Source organism: Microtus pennsylvanicus, chromosome 20 (assembly GCF_037038515.1).
Source record: "Microtus pennsylvanicus isolate mMicPen1 chromosome 20, mMicPen1.hap1, whole genome shotgun sequence".
NCBI lineage: Eukaryota > Metazoa > Chordata > Mammalia > Rodentia > Cricetidae > Microtus > Microtus pennsylvanicus.
In genome coordinates, this window is record NC_134598.1 from 5,899,167 (window position 1) to 5,926,869 (window position 27,703).

At 36.8% G+C, this 27,703-nt stretch overlaps 1 protein-coding gene across 4 annotated transcripts in view; it reads left to right on the forward strand.

Moving 5' to 3' along the window:
- Tafa2 (TAFA chemokine like family member 2) overlaps positions 1 to 27,703 on the forward strand; it is a 439,738-nt gene that overhangs the window by 304,768 nt on the left and 107,267 nt on the right. For all 4 annotated transcript variants that reach the window (XM_075954344.1, XM_075954345.1, XM_075954342.1 and 1 more), the window contains exon 2: positions 2,923 to 3,029. In XM_075954344.1, coding sequence (XP_075810459.1) covers positions 2,924 to 3,029 — 106 coding nt within the window. In that variant the 5' untranslated portion in view covers position 2,923. The remainder of the gene's footprint in view (positions 1 to 2,922; positions 3,030 to 27,703) is intronic.

Sequence of the window (27,703 nt, forward strand, 5' to 3'; positions counted from 1 at the left end):
CTCTGTTAAAAGATATACTGAAACATGCTTCAAAAAGGCTTATTTAAGAATATTCTTCTTAAAAAGTTTATTCAATAATAAACTCCTTAAATTTGTTGAATCTGAAAACTTGTTTTAAAAATACATTTACCCAATTCATCTTTCACTAATGCTGAACTAGAATTATATGGGGCCAATGATTTAGAGATCACAGTTAGGGAAATGTCAGTCTAATATATAATCAAATACTTGTGTTTAATATTTATTGTGAATATAAAATATTACATGGACTCCTTCATTTATTCTTAATAACAGTTATAATTATGATCAATATTATTAAAACTCATCCCTACTGCCAATAAAAATATAGTTATGAAGTAATTTATACAAACTTACATAGCCAACAAACAAGAAACTTGATTTTAGACCCAGTGAGCAAGTTTAAATGTTCAAATGTCTCTCCCTTTGTGCATTATCTTTGACATGTGACAAGGGGGTCACATGTTTCATATAAATATACAAAGCTACAATAGAAGAAACTTAAGCGGAGTATCCCAGTAGTTACAGGAAAAACTTGAAAGCAATAGATCCAAAATAAATAAAGTTGTGTAAGGCTCACTGTATTACTTATTTGTCTAGTTGCTGTGACATAGTATCTGTCAAGAGCACTGTAAGGGAGGAACGAAGGGTTTGCTTCAACTCAGAGTTCAGGGGTACAGTCCATGTTGGTGGGGAAGTCAGGCAGCAGGAGACTGAAGCTTGTGATCACATTGCTTTTTAGGTCAGGAAACAGAAGGTGATAAATTCTCCTGTTTAGTTCACTTTCTTCTCTTGAAGGCCATGATCCTAGCCAATGAAATGTTGTCATCTAAAGATAAATCTTAGCACCTCAATTAATTTAATCTAGGTAAGCCTTTATAATCTAGTCAGTGCCTTTCTCCTAGGTAACACTGCCAAGATGACGTCAACCATTAGAGTCATAATCAGGAACTCAGAGAGCATGGATGTGAACCCTGAGACTAGGGAATTGATGTTTGTAAACCTTTGAGCTTTCCTTTCCACCACATGATGTATATACTTTCCAAAGTTAGGAAATATTAACACATATCCATATTAAAACATACACTATATCAAACCATTCTTTCCATGCATTTCTGCATGTAAAAGAACACTTTGACTTGTATACTCAGATTTGTTTGCTACCCTGGGTCATGGATTGGAAGACGGGTTGTTTTGGCGGTAAAGGTGTGATGAAAGAGTAATTCAGTGACCTCAAAGGGAAGAAGAATCAAGCATGGCCAGGTAAACCCAGAATGCTGTTAGAAGCAAGACAGACCAGAGTCTGTAGGCTAAGAGAACGTTAAGTTAGATGTAGGCTCTGAATTTGGAAGGTACTGGGAGAGTTGTGTGTATTGTCCTTCCTTGTAAGAGCATCCACACAGAATCTACTCACTTTTGTTCTGCTTCCGCCTAACCATTGCAGTAGCTTAAATAAGGATTTTAGAATTATGTCATTCTTGGTTTGATATTTATCATTAAATGTGACCTTAAGAAAATTTCTAAATTGTATAAGCTACAAAATGAGGGTAGACATTATATTCTGAAGAGCAAGAGAAATAATGTATAAGATGCTTGACAAAATAGATGCTGAATGTTTTGATAAAGAAGTAGTTACCTTTTTTTCCTTTTCTTAATTTTATGAGTTCAATTTGAAAATGTTAATATTTTTTAATTCTGATTTTTCTCATTTTTCTCCTACTTCTGTTGAAGTACAATAAGTTTATTTCAATAGCATTGAGTCTGTCACTGCAGAGTGGTACATATTTAGTTTGGTAAGATTAGCTGGCTACAAGAAAACTGTTACTGGGCATTTTCAAAATCTCAATTCAAATAATAAATTTGAAATAATTTTATTCTGAGTAGAGTTCATCTAAGCAATGAACATTTATTACTTTTTGTGTATGTATATGGGCATATACATGCGATAGAACATGTGTGTATGTATATGGATGTACACATGCCGTAGAACATGTATAGAAGTCTGAAATTGAAAAAATAACCTTCAGGGAGGGAAAGTAAACAATGTCATTAGAATTGCATTTATTTATTTATTTATTTATTTATTTATTTATTTATTTATTTATTTATTTTTGTTTTTTCGAGACTGGGTTTCTCTGTGGCTTTGGAGCCTGTTCCTGGAACTAGCTCTGTAGACCAGGCTGGTCTCGAACTCACAGAGATCCGCCTGCCTCTGCCTCCCGAGTGCTGGGATTAAAGGCCTGCGCCACCACCGCCCGGCCTTGCATTTATTTATTTATTTGGTTTTTCGAGACGGTTTCTCTGTAGCTTTGGTGCCTGTCCCGGAACTAGCTCTTGTAGACCAGGCTGGCCTCGAACTCCCAGAGATCCACCTGCTCTGCTTCCCGAGTGCTGGGATTAAAGGAGTGCGCCACCACCGCCCGGCTGCATTTATGTTCATATATGAACAAGGAAATACCAAGATTTCTAAGTTGTTTTCAGTTGATAAAAATGGACAAAAGCAAATTGTTGCTTGATTCTTGAATCATATAAAAATGGCTTTGTTTGGAAAACTTCTATTTCCTCTTCACAGTTCTTACATAGTTGGGCATGGTGCCTCATACATGTAATCCTCATTAGTATTTGGGAACCTGAGGTAAGAAGTTTATGAGTTCAATACCAACCCATCCTACATAACAAGACCCTGCTCCAAACAACAACAACAAATACCACAACCACAAATAACAGAAATAAAAACAAACTAAACATAGTAACATAGTTTATATAAATAGAACCTTCAATGTGAGAAATTCAAGTTTCCTGGGACCAATTACGTTGAGGTGTCATGAAAGACTTGCATGTAGTACAATTAAAGAAATACGATGATTATATGTTCTGAGGAATTGTCTTGCTTTTGTGTCACAGGATGAGTAAGAGAGACTTACAGAAAGCCACAAAAGGAAAGCTGCTGATGATCATTTTTATCGTGACCTTGTTGGGGAAAGCTGTTTCCAGCGCCAACCATCACAAAGGTGAGCTCTGCGCGCCTGCTCTGTCTGTGTGAGATGGTTCCTTTGAGCAGAGTGCGATAAGCTGTCTTCACTGGTCTGCTCAGTTTTGTTAGGTGTGGGCTCCCCCTAGCAATTTTCATTTTCTCTCAGTGAAAATGCAGAGAGCTGTCTTCGAGTTGACTTTGAAAGGAGAAACGTGGTGTTTTCAGGATGACTGCCAGGTCTGCGAATATTGTCCAATGAGTGCAAAATTCTGTTGTTCCTCCATTTTTAAGGATAGCGATTGCAAAATGTTGACTTGGTATATAAGAAAGATGAATTTCAAACTGCCCTTATTTTCATAAAAAATGTTTTTCATGGCACATCTATTAATCATATGTATACACTATCTGCAACGTTTTCCTTTAGGTTTTTGTAAACCACGTCTTTTTTGGCATTGTGCCTCTGTGCCCGTTATTTGGACACTGTTTCTACCATGATCCTCAGTAGGCTCTGTCCTACCACAGAAAAGTGAGACTATTTGTCTCTATGTGTGCGCTGTCAGCTCAGAATCACTCCCTTTTCTCTTTCCTTGCCATTAGACTCAGTGTAATGAATGGCTGCCTTTTCCAAATGAGTTTAAATGGGGCTTTTTCTCCATTATATCTACCGTAATCAAGTACTCATAACCTGAGAAGTCAATTTAGATTTTTCTGTGAAATATGGTTTGGCTCTTCAATTCTCTGTCCACCACGGAGGCTAACCATTTCCTTTCTTATTCTGTTTTGGGGTAAAGGAAGTATTAAGAGTGCTCTTTAGATTTGCTAACACTGAAATTATTTACACACGTGCATTTAGTTAGCCTTGAATGGAACATTAACACAGAGAGATGAAAGATATGGTGTGGGAATTGACGTCGATATAACAAACCCCTTCCTTTGCCTTGAAAACAAATAAATAAGACTTTACATGAAGGAGAGTTTTGTGGAGAGTTTGTTTTTATTTTGTAATTCTGTTTTTGGGCTATAGAGGCATGTGTGTTTGTAAATGTATATTTTTCATTAAATTTGCCCATGTTCTGTCAATGAAACGTTTAAACCTCTTTAATAATTGTTATCTTGGTTTGCTTTGCTGTTGCTGTGGTTCAGTATTCTGATGAGAGCAACTTAATCACAATTCCATGTTATAGTTGATTGTCTCGGTAAAGTCACAGTCGTAGGAGAGTGAGGGAACTGGTCACATTTCTCTATAATGAGTATAAAGTGAATGTCACCATAAAAGCCACATTTAAGAATCCTTAGTCATCCTGTACAGTGCTAGCTCCAGAACTATTAGCTCTTCTTACTGCTTGTTAACATGATACTTTACATATTTCTTTCTTTATTTGATTTATACATTTCGAAAGGTATTTATTTAAATTATGTGGGCACATGCTTATCTGTGAGTGCAGGTGCCTATGTAGTCCAGATCAAAGCCTCTGCTATCCTGGAGCTGGAGTTACAGGTGGTTGTGAGCTGCCTAAAGTAACTGTTGGAGACTGAACTCAGGACCTCTGGAAGAACAGCAAAATACGTTTACCTGCTGAGCCATCTCTGCAGTCTCACAGCATAAAACACTGCATTGTATAAGATAATGTCCACCGCCAAATGCAATCCACTGTGCAGCAGCGAGTCCAGGTTATTCTCTAGCCCATTTCCACCTTGCCGTTAGTTTGCATAAAGATTTTATGAGCGATCTCTCTCTTTTTTGTCTCCCTTTCTCTCTCCTCCTTTCTTTTCTTCTTCTCCCCACTCATTCTTTTTGTCTTGAGTTATTTCACACACAGAATTATAAGGGCAATGTAAACACCGATTGTATAGCACATGTTCCTAAAAGTGAACACAGTGTTCTCAACAACAAGTTGGGCAGTATGCCCCTTCTAGTGCTCTTGAACCAACTGTGTCTGCAGACTGACTTCATCCCACGCTCCCGTAGTGTGCTAGCATAATCATTGTTCTCAATGTTCCGTTTAGAATGTCTTTATATTAACAATAACCTCTTCATGTGAGCATGAATGCACATTTCCAACAGCAATTTCCTTAGCTTGGGTAGTTCTTGAATTTGTGTACACAGTATTAGGCAGGAAGTATTCAATTGTAATTTTGCTATTTTTCCAAACAGTGCTTTTAAGGTATGTTATAAAGTATAACACATCGATTTTTCCACAGTTGATCCATGTTGCATGAAGTTACTGCAAACATACTAAAAACATAGACATTTTGCATTCTATCTTCTTCCTGTTCTGAACAACAATTTAGGAGTATTATTGTACACTGCTTTCAGTGCACATGTGCAAGTTTCTTTGGAGGTAACAATGCTGTATGGTGTTCTAGTCTAATAACACAGATAAAGTTGCTCTGAATATTTCCTTTTTGTCTTTTTGTACCCTGCTCTCTGTGTATCTTCTTCCATTCTGAATATATCTCACTTTTTTATTTTGTTCAGATATTGGTCGATTTATTAATTTTCAAAAGACCAATTTTGCCTCTACTGCTCCTTTCATACAATTTTGTTCCTTTCATACAATTTTGCATTTTATTATGTAAGTTATATATTTTATTCTGCCCATAAAGTACTGAAATGATAGTACTATGAATTTACTTGTTTTTATGTGGCAGATACTTTAGTTACATCTCTTTCCTGCCGTCACCTGTGTTAGGGCCTTTGACCTTCACTGGGTTTCCAATGCTTCTTCTATAAAATCCCTGGGCTATGCTGCCACTGGCTTTCTCTGTCACAGATCTGCCATTTCCATAGCTGTTTGATAAGACCTAAATGTTTATAGTTTCATTACCTTCCTCAGTTAGGCAAAAAATACTTGTGGCTGTTTCCAATTATAAAGGCAAGCCCTTAGAGATAGATATCTGGTGTGTCTACACTGGAATTATGAAATTTGCATTCTAGATAATAACAGGGTGACAACCTAGGATCCATTCCAATCTGGGCTCAGTGAAGCAAAACAAGATTTACTCTTTGGGGTATGGGAGCACAATGGTTATCTCTTTCTTGCAGCTAACACATCCTTTATTCTTTGTCACTCTTCTGTGCATGTCCCCTCTTCATTACATGAACATGTCTTGATGAAATTTAGGCAAGCCAGGCTGATTCAATTACAATACGAAACCAGTCCCTCTGGTTCCTAACACCTTGGTGAATGAATACTCAAGGTAAAAATATTTAAAGTAATCTAGTGTCATTGAAGAACATCCAAGCTAGATACCAGCTCATCTAATCTTCATAACAGTTGATGAGATGGATACTATTGTATAACAGCTTTTATTGATCATAATCTGATTAGTAAATGTTGCAAGTGGGATTCAAATCTGACAGTCCTGCTCCATGTCGCTATGACATATCTGGTGTTGAAATTCTTCACTACTGTGTCTGTTTGTCTGACCTCTTGAGTCCACAGATTAATATTGTTCATGAACAGAATATAGGAGCTGTCACTACCACTAGCTGGAAGTGTAATGTGCAGGATGACATTCTCAACACTGTTCTCTCTGTGTAGTTCAGTTTTGGTATTACATTTCTACTTTTCAGCTCTTTCGGTGCTACACTTCGGAGTATGTATTCAGGTCTTTCAAAACCATACATTTTTTTTGTGTTTTCTTGTGTATGAGTTATAGTTTCATCCACTAATGAGCTTTAATTTTATTTATTATATACCTCTAAAATTGTTTTCTTTCCTGAGAATTTTCTGCAATATAATGTCTTTATGGTCCTTACTCTAATTTTCTGCTTTCCATCTTATGAAATTTTCTAATTTGTTTTGATAAATAAATTAGACATTGTGTCCTCTTCAGAAGGAGGGACTATATCATATTTATATTTACTCTACAGTTTTGTGAATTTTTATTTAAATCTTTTAGTTTTTTGAGCATTTTATAAGTACTGTGTTTACATCAATTCCACCCGTCCCTTTCACTCTTCCAAATCCCCCCAGCTGCCTCTCAAATTCACGTCTTCTTGAATTGTTGTTGTTTTGTGTACACACACACACACACACACACACACACACACACACACACACCCCATACTGAGGCTGTTAGTGTTACTTTCATGTATATGTGTTTAAAGCTGCCCACGTGAGACTGGATAGGCTATCAGGGCTCTTGTCTCTGCAGAAGGCCAGTTCCCCCTCTTTCAGAATCCATTGGTTGCCTGTTTCTTTTCATTGATTTTTATTGAGCTGTACATTTTTTTCTGCTCCCCTCCCTGCCTCTCCCCTCTCCTGTTCAGCCCTCCCCTAAAGTCCCCATGCTTCCAATTTACTCAGATCTTGGCTTTTTCTACTTCCCAGGTAGATTAGATCTTTGTAAGACTCTCTCAGTGTCCTCATTGTTGTCTAAGTTCTCAGGGACTGTGGTTTTTGGCTGGTTTTCTTTGCTTTATGTATGCCTGTAGTTTTTGATCTAGTGGTTCATCTTTTTGAAATTCTCTCCATTCCTCCATTCCTATCAACATGTTATTTTGGGTTTTCATTATTAATGTCTTGTTAAGGCACACATATGACTGAAATTTCGTGGGTGCAGCTTCTCTATCGTGTCCAGAAACACTTTTTACAGCCGACTTACTCATCCTCTGGTACTTAGAATCTTTTTGCTCCCCCTTTCCATCTTGATCTCTAAGTGAAGGGGTTGAGTTGTAGATGTAACAGCTGGGGTTCGGCACCCCAGAGTCAATTGTTCTCTGCATTTTTGAGCAGTTGTGGTTTTCTGTGATGGTTTTTGTTAGCTGCAAAATGAGTCTTCTTTGAACAGGGATGAAAGCTACATGTATCTGTGGATATAAGAATAGTATTTAGGATGTAGTTGGGGATTGTGCTGGTTTAGGAATGTGGTAATAGAGAGTCCATGACCTCAACAACACACACTGGCTAAGTTTACAGTGCCAGGCAGAAATTTCCTCCTATGGAGTGAGCTTCATATCCAATTAGGTGCCTCTTTCTTTTTTTTTTTTTAACCCTGAAATATAAGTGCTACCATTTTACCTTGTGTATACATTTCCATGCTGACCATTGTGGTGGCTTATGGGGTTTACAGATGAATAGGAGGTTGTAAATTATACCACGACACTATAGAACACTCTAGATAACCATCTTACTCTTATCTGGGATGTTTGTTTGATGTTTCACTGAGATCTCTACCCCTGCTTATCATGTGCTTCCCCACCCCACACTAACTGATAAATACAGCTATTGGAAGGAGTGCAAAGAGGTACCCTGATGGGATCACTTTTCACCCAACGTATTCTTTTCAGCTGCCAGAGCAATTGCTGCCCAGATCATCCACCCCACTGATATTTGACTCCTGTTTTGCTGATTTACAGCTCTGAGAGCCTAGGCTGATACAGTTATATTCAAAGTTTCTTATCTAGCAGACCTTTCTCTTTCCTCCAATAAAAAGTATGGCATCTGTAGAAATAAGCACTCCTGTACTGACTGAGTCCATTGTCATCTTGTGGAAATATTTTATGTTGGATACTTGTAATGGAAAAGTTGTTTGTTTACTCAATATTTTTTGAGTACCTGCATCAAGGCAGAGAATATAGTAGTCCATAAAAGAGATAAAAATCTTTGTCTTATGGAGCTTTTATCTCTGAAGTAGGAAAATAGATAAAAAGAAAAGGAAATAAAACGGTATGTTTTATGGGATAAATGCTGTGGAGAGCGTATAAAGGAGGAAAGCGGCAGAGGAAGTGCTGAGGAGGGATTATATGTTTAAATAAGGCCTTTGGGCATAACTTCACATTTTTTGTAGGGAGTTATCAAGGGGGTGGAATGTTCCAGGCAAAACATCCATGAGTATAAATGTTTCCAAGCATTCTTGGAGACAGGGAGAAATACTTAAGAGGAAGGTGTGCATACAGCAGAGAATTGTGAACAGGTAATTTCAGAATAGACAGATGTGCACTACGAAATGATCAAATCAATAAATAGCTGCAGCAATATACTAATGCAATAAATCCTGCTCTCAAGAGCAGCCAAATGGAGAATTATGTCGCTCCATTTCCTTGCTATGACACAGGGACACACTCGTAATCCACTGCACCTTTTCCTCAGGGAACAGATATCTAAAAATCTGAAACCGTTGTCACCATATTAACAGACTTCTGATCTTTGGGAATTAACAGTCCTTCACAGAGAGACACATAAGTTTATTGCTCACTCTGCCTTGGAAAGATTCTGCCCTGAGTTCTTATAATTATATTGAGCTGGGCATTTCGGGGGGGAGGATTAGCTGAGAACATTGAGACAGTGAGTCAGAAAATATAAGCAGTATTTCCCCCTTGGAAGCAATTACATTAGCTACAGCTTCAGATACTGGGGATCAGAGAGGAAACATTTTAGTTTAGGTCTCCAAGTTCCCAAAAGAAAAATATAGCCATTAATCTTAGAAAGCTAATATGTTTTTGTGTCTTTTCTTTGTCTACCCACCAAATCCCAACTAAATCTAAAGTGAACAAATCATCCATAAGTATTTGGGCTGGAAACATAGTGTGAGAACTATACAGAGGAGAAAAAAAAATCCCAAAAGTTAGCTTGAGTAACTACGTTTAAATATAGGCTATTCTCACTGTAAATCAATATAATTAATAATTTGAGTTAGAACTCGTGATGGAGTTTATTTTCTTCCTAAGAAAATTTAGTTGAAAAAAAAATAAATATTTTAATTTTTGGATAAAATAACAATGGTTAGAAAGTTTAAAGGTAGCTCTTAAGTTGAATTTTGGTTTATTTAATAGCTTATTCATTAATTCAAATAACTACTCGGGAGGCAGAATATAATACGTTTTGTATCTGTTAAATGTTGGGCTTTAAGTAGAGTTCCAGTGGTGTGTAATTAAACCAAACTGACAAAATCTATGTCCTAGTAGAGCTTATAGCGTATCCAGGGAGAAAGCCCTGATGTCATGTCAGATAGTCTCACAAATAAATGTTTAATTACAAGTGCTATAAAGATAAAATTTCAGAATGATTAGTGTTATGCCCAAATCCGTGAAGTCCCCCCAAAACCAACAAGGAAACCGAGTCCCCTATGTAAAAGCAAAGAGCCTTTATTTTATGCAAACTCGGCCTCTTCACATGTCCAACATATTGGAATAAACAGAGAGCCCCGAGCTCAGTTAGAATAGTAGTAAAGGTGGGGGTGAGGGGTTTCTGAGGTTCAAGACCCCTGATTGGCTGATATTTGTCTAGGGGTGTCCTGGTGAGTGTGTTCTGGCATGTGGTCCTATCTACAGCAGTGGGAATGTTAGGCATTTCCTTTGGAGGGTCTGTTCTTGGGTGGTACTCGGGGTAATCTCAGTTTGTGGTTCTTCCTGCAACCAGGTATTGCTTCAGGGTAAACTGAGACTCAGGCCTCTGTTAAACTTATCGATGGCTGAGTTCTTTTTTGGCAGGTGATAATGGTTGAAGTAAAGAACTTCCTTTGGGCAATCTTTTCATATTTAGCTTATCATGACTGGCTCCTACAATTAGAACACATAAGCTGCAGAATGGATGAGAGGACACAGGAGAACCTCCCCCCCCCCCTTTTTTAAGGAAGAAAACTTGACGTAGGATCTGAGCAGGAGAGGACGCAGAGCTTCTGTGCACTCCACAGCTGAATCTGACTGCAACAAGCTAGCAAAGAATTGTGGGAAATCTACTATCCAAGGCTTTTTGCTCTTCTCCACAGAGAAAGAACACAGAGGAGTAAATGTTTGAGAAGAAAGTGACAAATCTCTGCCACAAGAATATTTATAAATACTGTCTAAAACTGTTGTCAGTGCCCCCCAAATAAAGGCATTTAAAACTTCCCCTCTTCTAAAAAATACATGTTACTAATTAAAATAAATCCATTAAATGAGATCTATATATATTGGTTAATTCATATAATTTATTCTTTTGAATGTCAGTAAGTGGATAAAGTTAGTTCTAGGATTATTTTCATTTTCTGTTATTTAGATTCTTCATCATTCGTTTGAAATTTTTTTTCCAGTAGTAGAGATTGAACACTGGGCCTTGTTACATGAGGTGTCATCCTCAATATTTAATAATGTTATTGGTTTGTTGGAGAACCACAGCTTTTAAAACGTGTTCCTACTCATTTCATTGTATGTTTTAGTTTATATGCTTTCAAATTATATATAATATAATATAATTTGAGAATTACTAGGTCAACTGGTTTGAATAGTAACATGTTACTGTATTTTGACAATGATACTCATAATTAATATATATATATTTAAAATTAAAATGTGTCTTTCCCCTATTTTGTCTTTTCCTCCCAGTTCTTCCTAATTCATTCTATGTATGAAATCCAACCTAACTCTTGAATTGATAGCTTTCTTTTCTTTATTATTATTGTATGTTTATGTTTGTGTGTGTATGTGTGTGTGCACAAAACAACCTACTGTGGCCATTTTTATTGTTTGTATATATGTGATTTTAGGGCTGACTGCTTTCCTCTTGGGTAACTTTAGTAGAGGCTTGGCCCTGGCAGAGGTAATTCTCCCTCTCAGCAGACCTTAGTTGCCTGTAGTATTGTCTGGAGGGAGAACCCAGTAAGGTTCTTCCCCTTCCCTGTTATCATGTCTATCGATATCATCACTTTTCAGGTCTTATTTCTGCAGCAATTTCTAGGAGACAGTGTTTGATGTTATTTGAAATAATGTTTATATGACTTATAATCTAAAATATTGGGATCTGTAGAGGGAAAAAACAAAGAATTTTTACATATCTATTTGTAGCCCCTTTCTTACGTATGCTGTGATTTCTTCTTGTTTCCTTCAAAATATTTGTTTAACCACCTTGTCTTATTCTCTAAGCTCTTTTAAGTTTCCCTAAGTAATGATAACATTGTATGAGCACTGATATATACAATTGGTTTGTCTTTGCTTAACTATATTTGTAGTGAGAGAACAAGTAGGTCAACTGGTTTGAATAGTAATGTGTTACTGTACTTTGACAATGATACTCATAATTACTGAACAACTTTGTGTTTACTTGACGGTATTTTTAAAAAGTAAGAGAAGAATTTATAAGATAACAATGTTACTGGACTCATAAAGAATTCATTAATTAACATTTATGCATATTTAAATAAATGACGTTTGATCTAAGTTGTAAGGTAACAAATGTTTTCTTCCCATCAGCACAGAACTTAGATGCCCATATTCATAAATGTTTATCAACATTTTTATTATTCTCTTAGAATTTTGCCAATTTCATCTCCTTTTAGTTTGCAATTCTTATTAAAGATGGTAAATGCTTTACTAAATTTGTTACAATTGATATTTTTATTAATTCCTTTTCATATCTTTATAGTTAATTTTATAATGTGATATAATTTTTGTAGTTTATGAGAGTATTTCATAAATGATTAACACTTTATCCTTCAAGTTTTGCGTACCCAGAGTATTTGCAGACAGGAGCCCAGCTTCAAAGGCTCACAGGGCCTGACACTGGAATGGCCCTCTGCTGGGACTGAATACCACTCCCAACTACCCAGCTACCCTTTTTAGTAAGAAGAGACAATTGCGCATTTTAAAAACCTTTAATATTGTTTTTTTTATTTTTTAAAATATGCCAACCTCTATTTAGTTTTTTTTTTAAATCTCTTTTAATTAGTGAGTGAATCTTTTCAAGATTTAGTTTTGGTTTCCTTTGCTTTTATTGTGTGTTTTAACCACTGCTTTTGTCTTTTCTTCTGCCTTTGTTCCCTTTGCTATGTGCTTGAATCACCTTTTTTTCTCTTTCTCTTTTTTCCTCTGTGTCTAGTAACCTTCTAGTTTTCACCTTCCTTTGTAGAACTGTTTCTTCTTATTTTTCATATAAGAAGTTAATTCTCTCATCAATAATTAGGATTTTCTTATAGTTTTACTTTTACTCTTTCTTGTGATTTCTCTTTGGATAGGTCCTGCAGCCTTCTTAAGGAGCACATGATCCAGATACAACAAACAAACTAAAACAAAACCAAAAAACAACAGCAAAGAAACTCAAATTTATTTCAAGACCCTCTAGTCACAAAAGTAACTACATTTAACAAAAATATAAATCATTCTCTAAACTGTAGGTCTGGAATGCTGATTTATCTCCTTCTTTTCCTTCCTTTTGTTCCATTTTTTTTTTTTTTTTTGAGTAGATAGGTTTGTGTGAAGGAGAAGGAAGCTCTGCCAGCAAATGTGCCCAACAATGGCCCAGCAGGACAAGCTCAGCTAAGAGAGTGGTCTATGGCTATAGAAGTGTGGGAGCGGGGAGGTGGGGTTGGGTGGAGCACGCTCAGTCAGGCCCACTCAAGCTCTTAAGCTTGGAGAAAATAGCACATTTTTGGGGGGTGGGGGTGGAGCCAAAGACATGCAGTAGCTCTCACTGAGAGACCCAGGGTGAGAAAGCAAACTATCACTGGCTTGTTTGCACAGACCACAGTCCAGGAATCCCTCCGAGGTTCACTGAGGGTGGCAGGGGCTTGAATGAGAACAGGTCTCCAGTGTTTCTGATGTTAAGGCACCTGCTTATTCTGAATTAGCTTTTTCTAGATGGTATATACTTGTAACCGGGGTTAGAGTAAAGAAGCCACTGAAATGGCTGCTTCACGGTTAGGGGGAAGGTTTAGTGTAAAGAAGAGAGACAGCAGCCAGAGGCATCTGGACAAGTCCAGAGCAGAGAGAAAAGGAAGCGGACTGGCCATGGCCCTGGCTAGAGAGGCAGCAGTCCTGGAAAACTCATGGGGTTTACAAGGAAGACCAGTAGCCTAGAGAGGGAAGCCCGTGAACTGAAGCAGCCTGGGAGTTTAGGTAGAGAAGGAGGTGAGGAGGGCCAGGAGGTAAGTGTGGATAGGGACTGAAGGCTTCTGGAGGTCAGCATGGGCTTTGTTATATAACCATGGGTATTCACCTAAGGAAGTGGTTCTTTCTGGCAGATAGAAAACTTGTTTCACAGGTTCCCAAGGAATGCTGCCTGTTGAGCTTTGGTCCCAGCAACAGCAGTCCTTCATTTTGGAGTTCGCTTTGGACCTGATAATAATCCCTCTTGAGATTATTTCACCATCATTCCAGCAAAAATACCTTTTCTCATCTCATAGAGCTGATGTTTCAGCTCATATACCTAGATGTGTTCTTTTATTTTGATGAAGTATTATCTGTTGATGATCTGTGAGAAGGAAAAAAATCAAGAGGGCCACATATTCAGAGTGATGTCTTTGATGTACCCTGATGGTTAAGTGATTGTTTGGCTAGGCAGAGAATTACAAAGAAGGAATAATTTTCATAAATAAGAAAGACAGTATTGATATTTTTGTTTTGGTTGTGTTGTTTTGAAATTATAACGTGATGATTGTTGATATCCTACACTTTTGTTATGACTGTTTTTTTTCTTCCTCTCTCCTGTTCTGTAATCTTCAATTGGCATGTCTGTTGCTGAACATTCTCTCAGGAACACTTGCTTGGGTCTTTATGTGGAAACTCAAGCCTTTCAGTTGTGAGAGTGTATCTGGAATTATTTTATTGAGGATTGTTAATCCCAAAGATTGGAGAAGAAAGATACCCATGCGAATCATCATGGCAAAATTAATTAAAGTAAGTTTTTATAACTCATGTAACCCTAGGTGGGGTTTGAGAGGTTAGCACTGGCTATGAGGAAGACAAGGTTTTCATAGCTTAGGGGTGAGTGATTTGCAAATGGGGAATTTGGTGGGCAAAATATGTGGGGTTACAAGAACAGAGTATAACAAGATGGTCACAATAAGGTAGTCATAACAACCTTTTGAAACATAGGTAGGATTGCAAGATGGTTATTACAAATGATCACAGTTTGGTTCTAAGGCAGTCATAACAACAGGTGAGCATAATAACCTTTTGAAACAAAGTCATGATTGTTGTCATTCCCTGGAACAGGCAGTATGGAACCATTTGCAGCTGAGAGTTAAGGTTGCAGGTTGGGCATAGCCTAATCCTGGAGAAACAGAGGTTTAATCATAAGCATGAATGAGCCTAGTTTGTCTTTACTCAAATGGCTTTTATGCCTAAGATCGAGGCAGGCTCTTACATCAGGATCTCCTCTATTCTTTTACTTGTACTAGCGTGACTATTTGACTTCCTGAACTTATTTTCTAATTCTTATATTCCATCTTTTATTTTATCTCTTTTTACTCTACTTTCAAAATGGGTGTTTGATCCTTTTATTGTTTAAATCTGTGTAAAATTATATATTTTTCATGTGTTTAAAATTTAAGTGTTTATACCTTTTGAATGTTCTCTTCTGAGTATTTCTTCTTTCTTATTACCTCATTTCTGGGATTCCCCCCCCCCCCACACACACTATGTTGTTTTCTCTCTTTAATGCTAAAAGTATTCCTTTGATATTTGATAGTATAAACATTGTTTGGTCAACAGGTCAGTGTGGCTTGCAAAATTTGAAATTCAGTTTCAAAGATGAAGAAAGGCCTTATTGGATAATTACCATTGTTGCTAGGTTTTGATTTTCCCTTTGGAACTGGCCAGATACTTTGCATATGAGTCCTCTTGGCCAAGACAATTGGAGATCTGAGAGACAAAAGCTGCTGAAGTTGGGGTTGGAACATTTCATATTCATCTTTCTGTGGTTTAATCAGTCCCCCCCCACCCCAGGATAGACAGCAGTCCAGTAACATGAAATGATGGAGAGTAATGGCAGTTTTAGAAGCTTCTCAGGTGACTTTGACCATGCACTGACCATGGTCCTCACCCCTCATGTCTACTGTGACTTGGCGCTTCCAATCCCTTTTTCCTTTGATGAATCTACACCAGTGGCCTTCATTAACTCACTGCCAAGACTTTGGTATCATTGTTTCTTGCTTAAATGAATTTAGCAACAATGATGGTTTTGATTCAACTGTTTCTTTCTAAGGTTTTACATATTATTCCTGGCTTGGCAGGGTGTCTTAAAATTTCAACCATCTCTCCTTTAGCTCCAAATCTTTATCACATCCTCTGCCATAGTTCAATAAATGCAGAGCAAAAGCTGAGTGAAAATATTTCTATTTCTTAAAAATATGACTTTTTCCTTTTTATAGATCTATTGAGGTGTAGTTAGCAAAAATTTCATATGGTTGGGTGTAGTGCGTGATATTTTGGTATATGCCTGCATTGTGAAATTAATAAAACCATTAACCAAAGTGAGAATGCTTGATGTCTATCCTCTTAGGAATGTTCAGGTATGTGATGTGTTGTTATTGGGCATTGCTATTGTGTTATTTCAGATTTCTATTCATCCTAAACCTGAAGGCCTTACCTTGTAACCAATATCTCCTTTTTTTCTCCTACACCTTCTTGTAACATTTTCAAATAATGCTATGATACTGGTTTTAAACTACTGTATTTTCCTATTATGTGAAAATATCCTGTTCCTAACTTTAGTTTCTTATTTCAACTTTCTCATTCCTTTTACTGATCTTAAACTGGGTGTGTTTTCCTTCCTTCTTTGTATTCTATTAAAATTCTTGGTCTCAGAAATAGGTTATTTCCAATACAGGACCACCTCTCTGATTTCTTAATATTTGTGTGAACTATTTTCACAGATCTGTGAACTTAGCTGCAGACTTGGTAAGAGGCTTCCTCCCTAGATATCCAAATCACTCCCATACTCTTCAGGATCCTCCTCCCAGTATGGCCAAAAGGGACTGGCACTATCTCCTGATGTGCTGGTAGCCTCTAAGAAGGTTGCTCAGTTGTAAAGGTGCAGAAGGCATTACATAGCTTTATATCACCTACCAATATCTAACATGAAAATCCAATGAGATTGTCTCTTTTGAATATATTATATGTGAAATTTGAATTTCATATTGCTGAACACCTGGACTGGTTGAGTTTTTAAAGTACTTCTTTTATTTTTGAGATTATAATATAATTTTTATCATTTTCTCCTTCCCATTCTTCCCTCTCATATCAACCTCCTTTCTCTCTTTCAAATACATGACCTATTTGTTTATTAATTGTTATTTCATACTATGTATTGTGTATATATATATATTAATTTACATAAATATAACCTATTTTGTATGTATAATATCACTTGTGTGTATGTTTTCAGGACTGGCCATTTAGCATTGAATAAACAGTTGTTTTTCTCTCCTCCAGAGAAGACTGTTTCTCTTGCTCTTAGCAAGAGCCAGAGGATCAGGGACTTTGCTGGGAGACTGAGTATTGCAATTATGTCAGAAGTTTGTTGGTTTTTGTCAGTTTGACACAACTTAGACATATCTGGAAAAAGGGAATCATAATTGAGAAAACGTCTCCATAAGCTTGGCCTGTATTTATACCTGTAGGGAATTTTCTTGGAATTAATTTCTTGGGATTAACATTTGATGTGGAATGGGGTCTTTTAGTCTTTAAGGAAGCAGGTTGATCGAGCCACGAGGAGGAAGCAAGTAGGAATCATTCCCCAATGGCCTCTGCATCAGTTACTGCCTCTGCGTGTTTGCCTTGAGTTCCTACTCCTATTTTCTTTAGTAATGGATTCTGATATAATCCTTTTCTCCTGAAATTGCTTATGCTGTTGGTATCTAATCACAGCAATAAAAACCCTAAATGAGACAATATTTACTAGACATTACAAAAGAGTTTGAATTTTCTTATTTTATGTAGATGGTTAAAGTATTCCAGCATTAATTAAGACACTGGATTTCTAAATAAGCTGAATTACATTTAAAATGTTTTCATAGTTTTTTCCTGTTTTAGGGGTGTGTTTTTCTTTTTAACTAAGAATGTATCATATTAGGAATTCCACACATTTAAACGTAGAGCAAATAGAAACAATTTTAATCTAGTATGCCTCGCTATGCATGTTTTATTTGACCTTGGGTGGGAACATTCTCACCGTCCTTCCTCTCCCATGCTTGTTTCTAGTAGATGATTCAAGCGTTTTAAAAGGGAAAATCCTGAAACTGCACATGCCTTCCCAAATGAGAATGAATCTAATATTTTAAAATATAGGATACAGTTTCTCTAGTACAGATGCATTTATAGTTATCAAATGAAGTTACACAATTCTTGCATAATAATATAATAAATAATATGATATCATAAAGCATTTATTTTCTGACTGTGCATAGTTCAAAACTCAACATTTGTTTCCAGGCATGTAATGGATATTGCTAACATATATACTTTTGGCTTTGCTAGTCCTCAGCACTCAGCAAGAATTAAAGAGTCAGACAGTTCTTTGCTTATTTAATTTAGAGGCTAATTTGTTACTCTTAGTTTACTTAGAGCCGGGCTTGAAGCTATTTATAGTTTTGCCAGAGGAGAAGCTGCCCAGGGAAAGCGTTGGTGAAGCTTTATTTAGACACTTGCCCCTGTTTGTCTTTCCTTTCCTTGCCTGTTTCTGCCTTGCAGATATATCTGTGACTTCCAGGAAAAGAGACTCAAATTAGTCACTTCTCATAAGCCAATTTTCACCTCTTTTAGGGGGTGGTACAACCCCTGCCCTAAATGAACACCCTAGAGGCACTTGTTACTTCTGTGATCCTGCCTGCTTGGACAGCAGTACGTGTTCACTGCCATTAATGTCATTTACAGATGGCCTTAAAACACACAGGTGTAACAGGCTTTGTGGATATGGGAAATAGCCTACAGGATCCATTGCCTTAATTTTCAGGAACTCATTTAGTAAACATCTGAAGAAAAACATTATCTGTGCAGTACTTTATTTTCTTTATCCATGTGCGTTTTCACAGGTAGTGCCTTAACAAAAATAATTGCTGGTCTACCCATGCCAACTTGGGTATCCCAGGCTTCTGGCCTTGGGGGTAGGAAATATTTTCTATAATTTTGTGGTTTGGCTTTATCATGCTGTATTGATTTTCCATGTAATAAGAAGTCTGCTACTTATATGTCTAGTCCTGATCTCTGCATGTTATTTAGTTTAATAAGCAGGGCACATGGCTGGATATTAAATTAGCCTATGATGGCTGCTTAATTGATCACTTATGAATGAACATGTCAGCTTGCTGGGTAGAATGTGTGTACATTCACATGAATGTGGAAGACTCTAAGGAAGGGTGCTCAGTCTGAAAGCCACAGTGTTAGGAAGACTGAGAACCACCACTGTAGGATAAACAGACTGAATGGCTCATTTCAAATTATGTTTAAGATGCTTTAAAGATGAGAAAAATTTGAATCAGAAGGATTTAGGCTTTGGTCTTATTGTGCTTGAATTTTATTACCTCTGAACATTTAGTTTTTCTGTTAGAAAATAGGAAATAAGAGATGTTCACTTTCTTATATTGGGTTGGTATAGAGATAGAAATGATTGTAAGTATGAAACTTCTTTGAAGGTGTAAAACATAAGCTATTGTTTGTTTCTGTTTTAGACAGATTTTACATTTCTCTGATAACACTTTTACAAATCTTGACAGTTCCGAGAAACAGTTTGGCTAAGTGAGTCATATTGAAAACATTGTGATATTCTTTTTCCTTTGGACTTTGAGACAAGATCTCATGTAGTTGACTAATTTTTAATTATGTTGATTATCATGACCTTGAACTCCTGAATCTCTTGCCTTCACTTTCCCAGTGTTGCAATTATAGATATATATCAGTACACCCAGCTATTCTTGCTTTTTTGCAATATGATAATTCTTATTGCATGAAAGAGAAAAAGAGAGAGAATGATAGAGAAAGAGAAAGAGGGGGGAGAGGGAGGGAGAGTCAGCTTCTTAATTCTTTAACTACATGTGAAATTCAGCTAATTTTGCACATGAAAATCTATGGGTATATTCTGCCAAAATTCCACATCACCTGACAGTAGAAAAAAACAAATCCAAGCTGTTTTGTAATGTATTTTCAGTTTGTAACTTGCTCACTTAAAGGTTAATGTTGAGAAATAAGTTGAAGCGTTTTCCCAGTTTCAAGCCACTGCATCCAAGCTGTAAAGTTAAGGCTATAAAGATAAAATGTAGATGCCGCTACAATGCTACTGCAGTGGACTCAGAGAAGGCGCATTGGTGTCTTAATAGGGCATTGTTTTCTTTGAGAACAGTTAAAACTTATGAGGATATATCTTATCCCAAAGCAGAAGTTACTTTGGTAAAATCACCTTTACCATTCCTCATTCCCTAACAAAGATAATGCTGTTTCAAGTCTGTAGTGAAAATTCCTCCAAAATGTTCATACCCTGTGGATTTTCAGGTCAAATATAGGTGAAACAAGTTTTAAATTTTTATGTGCATCCAAAATTCGCTTTCGATGAACTCTTATAGCAGAGTTTATTTCCATTGAAGAGAATCCATTTCTGTAGGTCAGTCCTCTGGACATGCAAGTAATTACATCCCAACAGGTCTCTCATGCATTTTACATATAGTAGGTTTCTCATTGTAATTTGTATATATCAAGCATAGAATACAATCAATTTTGAACGATAATTTTAAATTCACATTGTGTTCTTCACCTCCAAATATCTTCCCAAATAACTATTATTTATTCATTCAACAAATAGAGGCTGATGCTTATGTGGCAGACAGTATTTAAATACCCACATACCATCATAATGAATAGATTATTGTATTCTGAAAAATATATGTGTAAATAAACTATGTCACAATGAGAATTTAATATCTTATGGAATTATGTATTCATAGGAATAGGCATGTGCACACACATACATATAACAATAGTAGAAGAAATAATAAAGTCCACATTCATGTTGAAAAAGTGAAACTGGTAGGACATATGTATGCATGTGTCAGGCTGGGTAGGCCAGTGGAAGTAAGGGATGGCTGATGTTTAATGAATGAGTAGATTTGCATGAGGGAAGATATAGGTGGCTGGAAGAGAAAGAGAAACCTATGTGGGAAGCAAGGAGGTGAGGATGCCTGGGAGCTATGACCACGAAATGATGTGTTTGATGAAACAGGCTGGGAGAGAGACATGTGTCTCCACTTTTCCTGAAGGAACAGCTTGGCTTTCAGAATTGCAGAGGTTTTACTACTCTCGCTGTAGAGTTCTGGAAATCTCTTTGTGTTCTTGCAGTGGAAATTGAATGCCTCTATCAAAATGCGACTGATAATTTTCAGAGCTGTGTGTGAACAGGCAGTGTTGTTCTAGGTTACAGTTGTAGTTCGTATTGAAGTGCAAATCACGTTTTTGTAGAAATCGAGGTTATGTGTAAGTAATATAAATAAAGACCACAGATCCAGTCAAGACACTCCTAATATCATGGGCTCATTTAAACATAGTTCTTTTCTGTTTTCTCATCTGCATCTGTTCTGAAATTATGTCTTTTTATGTGAGTGTGAGTTGTCTTGAAAGGTTGTAAGCGCTGAAGAAATTGTATCAGCAGTGAAAATGCTCTATTACTTCAGTAGCAATACAAGAATAATATCCATTAGTTTCCCCTTCTGTTTTTATTCATGGGTGGGTATGTGTGTTTGTATACCTTTGTGTATGCAAGTTCTTTTGCATAGATTTAGGTATATGTGTGTGTGTGTGTGCATGCATATGAGTGTGGGAGCACATGGAGGCTGGAAATTCATGCTAGTAATCACCCTTGACCTGTCTTTTCCTATCCAGTGAGGCAGAATCTTTCAGGTAAACCTAGAACTCACAGGTATAGCTGGTCTCATTAGACAGCTTACTCTGTGGATCCTCTCTTTGTCCTCTGACATTGGAAGTTCAGGTGGGCTTCTTTCCTACCGTAATTTTATGTGTGTTCGGGGACTATGCATTCTGGTCCTGCCTGTTTGTCACTGAGCCATTTTTTTTGGCCCTGTGCCTAATCACTTATAATGTGCCATTGTAAGTGGGGGCCTATATTTATCCCCAAATACCATGGTTCCTGCATTGGTGGATTAAACCAGCTGAAGTTCATAGATATTAGCTAAAATGGATATGTATTACAAATGTACTGACTATTTTCCTGTCATTTCTTAGTTATTACAACTATTTTCATAGTACTTATACTTTATTAATTATTAAAAGCAATCTTGAGATGAAGTAAAGCATACAGAATGGAGGGTATATTTAGGTTATATGCAAGCCTGTTATTTAACTGGTTTGTACATCTGTAGATTTTTGTATCTATGGAAACAGTCTTTTGTAGACACTGAAGGATAACTGTATTTATTTGTTCAAAAGAAAAATTGTTCCTAGCATTTTAATAGTTGGAAGAATATGTACTGAGGAATGTGGATTGTTTATCCATAGTAAGAGTTTCAATTCTATACAAAAGTTCTGTCCATCTGGTCTACCAGACACACACAACTTAGGCCTGTGAAAGTGCTCCTGAATGTCGCTATTGTTCATTATTAGATCTGCCACTTTTCAAGATTGACTTCATTACATGTTAGCTAGCATTCTGTACTTCATAAGGAAGCTAGACTGCAAATGTCTCTAGAAAAATGATTTTTTATGTCAAAATATAGACTTAGAGGAAGGTGAATAGCACATAGAAAGCAGAAGAAAATGTTGCATTGTGTAATACATTTTCTTGTGAAATCTAACTATTCCCATGTGTTGTTAGTGAGTTTTCCAAAACACAGCTTTGTAAACTGGTATTAGGCAATCATTCATTTATTTTATCACTGGGAACATTCTGGGCTCTTTCAACATGATGTGAACATTCTGTGTTCTTGTAGAATCTTGTTTTATGGATTGTTTATATGAGTGATAGAGACAGAGCGCTTTAGACTTTATTGGGGGTCATCTAATGATTGCTTATGCCCCGAGACACACTGGGGGGTTTTCAAACACTGAGATATTTTCTTTGAAAATGGATACTTCTTCTATAAAGATAGAAACCTGCTGTTTGAAGGCTTCTTGAAGGTTTTGTTTGTTGTAAAGTTTCAGATCTAAACTTCTTTTAAAAACCTAATACTAACTCCTTATGAAGGAAGGCTTTTCTTTTAGATGCTATTCTGGTTAATAAATCAAAGTTTGACCAGTAGTATACAGCGCTCAGTAGTGCTCCAGGAGGCACAATTTCAAAACTTCTGCGCCATTTGTCCTGGCAGTACAGGGAGTGGAAAGCCTTGGGCTTAGGATTTGAAGACCAGAATCTTGGGATGACCAAAGCCTTTAATGTCATCTCTGCGTTTACTTATTCTTCATAGAGACTATAACTTTGATTGAGTAAATCTGAACATTTTAAATTTACGAAATGACCTATCTCAACATAAAAAAATTACTGTTTTTTATTAGTAATGTAACTGCTGACTGGTCTCTTTAGTAAACCAAGATTCATATAATATAACCTCACCTAATGGTACTGGGGCTGTCTTAAGAGTCCATCGTTTGACCATCTTATTTTTTTTTATAAACTATCTTTGTTTGTTTCCTGCCACTTTGTCCCCAGGAATCCATAGGCGGCTACCTCTTTAGGCAGATTATTTCACCATGCCTAGACATTTGTGGCTTGGATACTATTCTAGAGGTAATTCCAAAGAGCATAATGGTGTATCTTTAAAATTTTAAATAGGAATTAGTACCCAGAATGCTTTTGCTTTGACATTTGGTGAAGATGTAGATGACATTGGTGTGCTTTTTTCAAGGAGATGAAACTATGCTTAAGTGGGGATGAGCAAACTGCTCAAACAAAGATGTTGTCTATGAACTAATAATGAATTCCCACGTGGTGAGATAATTGCTCACGAGTCGTGATTCTTAGCCAACGTGTTGCCGCTTCTGTAACTGCTGCTGTGATATTTTATTGAAACATAGTGGCATTCCGTTTTTTAACAGAACAGAGTTATTTCTGTTTACTTTTTAAAAAATTTGATCATAATGGAAATCTTTAGATGAAATGAGCTTTAACACCTAGTTTCTATAGAAATAAACCATTTTAACTTAAACAATGAAGACCTTAATCTTGGTGACATGAATTTCCATATCTCAAAGAAGAAAAAAATAATCATACATAGAAATACATGGAGAATACATAGAAAATATGGATTTCTATATCCTATTGTAAGAATAATAGAAAACTTATCTTTCTGTTTTGACCAACAAATGATCCAGGTCAGAAAACTGAAATATTGTAACTATTCTTGACTAGATCTCAGTCTGGCTGAAAGTGCCCAGAAACAGTTTAGAAAATCACTCAGAAAGATAGAAATCTTTTTTAAAGTGGGGATGTTTGCCACTCAGGGTCAAAGACTAGGTTTTAAGGATGAAGAATTTCTTCATTGGTTAACATGTAGAATCCACTTAAAAAGGGGTTCTCACTTGCTTATTCTAGAGAAAGCACAATTCAATGAATAGTAAAAATACAGAATATGTTTATAGACTGTCATCCTTCCAAGTGTCACCTGCCCTGTAAGCTACATTTATGCATAAGTTATTAAACAATTTTGGGATGTCTTGTATAAGACAGGTGTTTATTATTTAGTAGCACCGAACACTTTTTGTTCCTTAGAAATCATATTGATTAGAGTTTAAGGACTAGTGAAACCTGGGTGCGTATCTTCTCTTTCCCCAATTAGTGGATGATTCTGTATGTGCTCAGTTTAAAGCATAATGTGGTACTACGTCTTGCTACAACAACACACATGTGTAGTCAGACATGCGTTTCCATTGCTATGTGTATAGATTTGTCTCCTTCCGGTCTGGTGCATAACTTCAGTCACTATTATAAACAGATAGCAAAGCACCACACCCATGTTTCCGATATGTCATAAGCATTTATATTTTTTACAGACACTGGTCTTTTCTGTTAGAAATTTTTGTCTTTGGATTTTATGTTCTGACCCATTGCATTTACTAATCAAAGGCTTTTCTCTTTATGATCCTTTGAAGATTTATTTTTACATTATAGAATATTCTAAATGAGGACTGTCAAAAGCAGAATAAAAAGAGAAAGTATTCTAAAATTTTCTATTTCTTTTTCTGTAACTTGCTTGATAAGCTTCATTTTTTTCTTCTATTAAATCTATTTTCTTCGAATATCTGGAGTCTCATTGCTTTCCCAACTATGCCTCAAGTTTCCTTTGGGAACAGAGTACAGCAGAATCATTGAACAAACATGGAAGTAATTTCTTTACCTGACTGAAGGGTCTCTGGTCTCTTGTTTTAGACAGAAACAACTATCACTTAGAACCTTCCAACATGGTCCCCTCTCCCTTCCCCTACAGACATTAGTAATGTGAATTTGTTTTGCAGTTCATCTGGTTCACCCACCTAGAGCAATGGTGAACATACTCTGCCTAGCCATTCCTTTTGTCTCTCTTGACACACTCAACGTCTTCTTCCTTCTTCCTTCCATGTCCTACTTTTGCTTCTCCATGAAAACAGCCACTCATCTGCTCCCAAGTTTATGCGGTACCATTTACAGCTACCCACTTCATTGGAGACTTGTGTAATTCACTATTATGTGAAGGCTTCGTAGAAGAGGTGTAGATTGTTTTACTAAGTAACTATTACAAAAACTTAAACATGAAATATGGAGGGTGTTTCAGAAGTGGAAGAATTTCAACTGCTGTGCTGAATTGTTCTTTGGTTTTGTCCCTGTGTTTTAGTATATGTCTTCTGTTTCCTATTTTTTTTTTACCCTTGCTGAAAGCAAAGTGTCTACAAATAATTATGACTCATTGTGCTTTTGATATAATTTTAGTAAGATCGAGTGTTAACTGACTCTTTTGATACGTCTTATTCTAGGGAGCTTTGCATGCCTTCCAGTGGACATTGACACACACAAAAATTTAAATGGCTCGTTATAAATACCCCACAAGTCTGAATACACTCAAGTTCTTAATTTAAACGACTCATTATAAATACCCCACAAGCCTGAATGCACTCAAGTTCTTAATTTGGCCTCTTATTCTGCAAACAGATTTATGCAATCCATTGTTTAGAATTTTAAAATGTCAGACATTTCAAAGAATTTGTACCTGACATTTTCAAGAACAACAGAGTTCAACTTTAGGGGAAAATTACTGGAATGACAGCCTTGAAATAGCATCACTGTTAGGATGGAGACAGAGCTCCATGGAACACAGGCCAGCTGACCTCCCTAAAGCAGGGCATACACTCTTCCCCAGGGGGGAGCAGCTCTTGATTAAGCAATCTAGGCCATGCTTCTGTTTTCCTCCTTTTGCTTTCATCTTTTGCCTCTGTGTGCACAGCAAAATCTATGTAGGTGGAGGGGAAGATTCACGATCTAGTGTTAAGTGTATCCCTTCTCTGCACAGCACTGAATTATGACAGAAACAAAAGAATACCAAACCAAACCCAGAATGGTTCCCTGTGAAGACAGAGCTTAAAAATGGTAGAATCCTGACTACTTTTTTTTTTTTTACTGGTTAGAACTTATCTGGCACTGTCCAGTTTTTAAGTTGGGAGGTTAGGAAATGGTTGCTATGCGTTTGGCTCTCCACCTCTCTCTATTTTCTCTCTTTGTTAATTTGGATACTCTACTTATCCTGGTGATCTTTGCATCAGCTTCTTCCTTAAGAAAGGAAGTGCCTTTGGGACAGGTTCTTCCCAAATACCTTGCAGGAGAACAAGCCCCATTTTGACTGTTACTAAAATTTTGAATGAGGGAGAAATATTTTGGCACAGTCCATACAGCTATCTCATCCAGATCTGCCCTCACGGTGCTTGCCAATTGGTCACCTCGAGATAGAGCTCAGTGTGTCAATGGTATCTCTATGTCACTGGTATCTCTCTGCTGCATAAGGAGACACACAGTATGACGGTGCCTGTGCGACATACGGACTGAAAGGATCTTATTGAATTCATTTGATGAGGCTTTGTGACAGGATCTTTTTGAAAGCTGGAATTTTATTCTTATTGCTAATTGTCGAGCTTGCTGTGTCTCAGTATTAGGGACCTGTACAACTTTTGACTTCTGACTATTGGCTTGCTCTTACTTAGTGTCCCCTCCAAATGTCTCTCATGTCACAATGTCCACTGTCTACCACCCTGCTCACACTCCTACTGTCTCAATATGCCATTCTCTAAAGAGAATGTCTTAAAACTCTCTAGAAAAAGAGACAGATTATCATCTCCTTTTGTTCCTTGACTACAAGTCTGATCAGGATAATTGCTAATTTTGTTTTAATTGGAAATGCTAAATATTTCAGAGGATCAAAGATATTTAAGGGAAAAAAAGCAAAAACTCTATGAAGTCCAATAGATACTAGAGACAACAAGCAGAGTTGGGAGATGCCCTAGAAATATAGATGACTCACTTGTGACTGGAATCAAGTTGTCTCCCTCTCTAGCTGATCTTCCAAGCCTGGCTAGTTCATTCTGTTACTTTTTAACTCATTTCCTACCTTGAGCTTCCATTCATGAATTCCGTGCAGTCTATTGTCTCTTCTTAGTTTGAAGGCTGTTCTGTGTAACATGCACAAAATTAAAGGAGGGTTTGTCAGGAATCAGTGGAGATGGATGTTTAATATCCAAGCAGCTTTACAACAAAAGTAAGTTTAAGAAGTTTTGAAATCTGCTAGATTGATTCTGTGTGTCAGTCACACTGACTGGTTGTGAAACATGCCAAATAACATTACCACTGATTTATCACACTCTCACTATAAATACCCGAGCACAGTGAGATACAGAGCCGAGGCACTGCAGGCACATACATAAAAATAGACTTGAAGCATATTAAGTCAAGATTAACCTCAAAATGCCACTGCTTGCCATTTCATAGCATTAGAAGTCAGAGCACTGTGCTGGTGACCACTGAGGCTCTGGGCTCAGCTTTGGTCAGCCAAGATTCC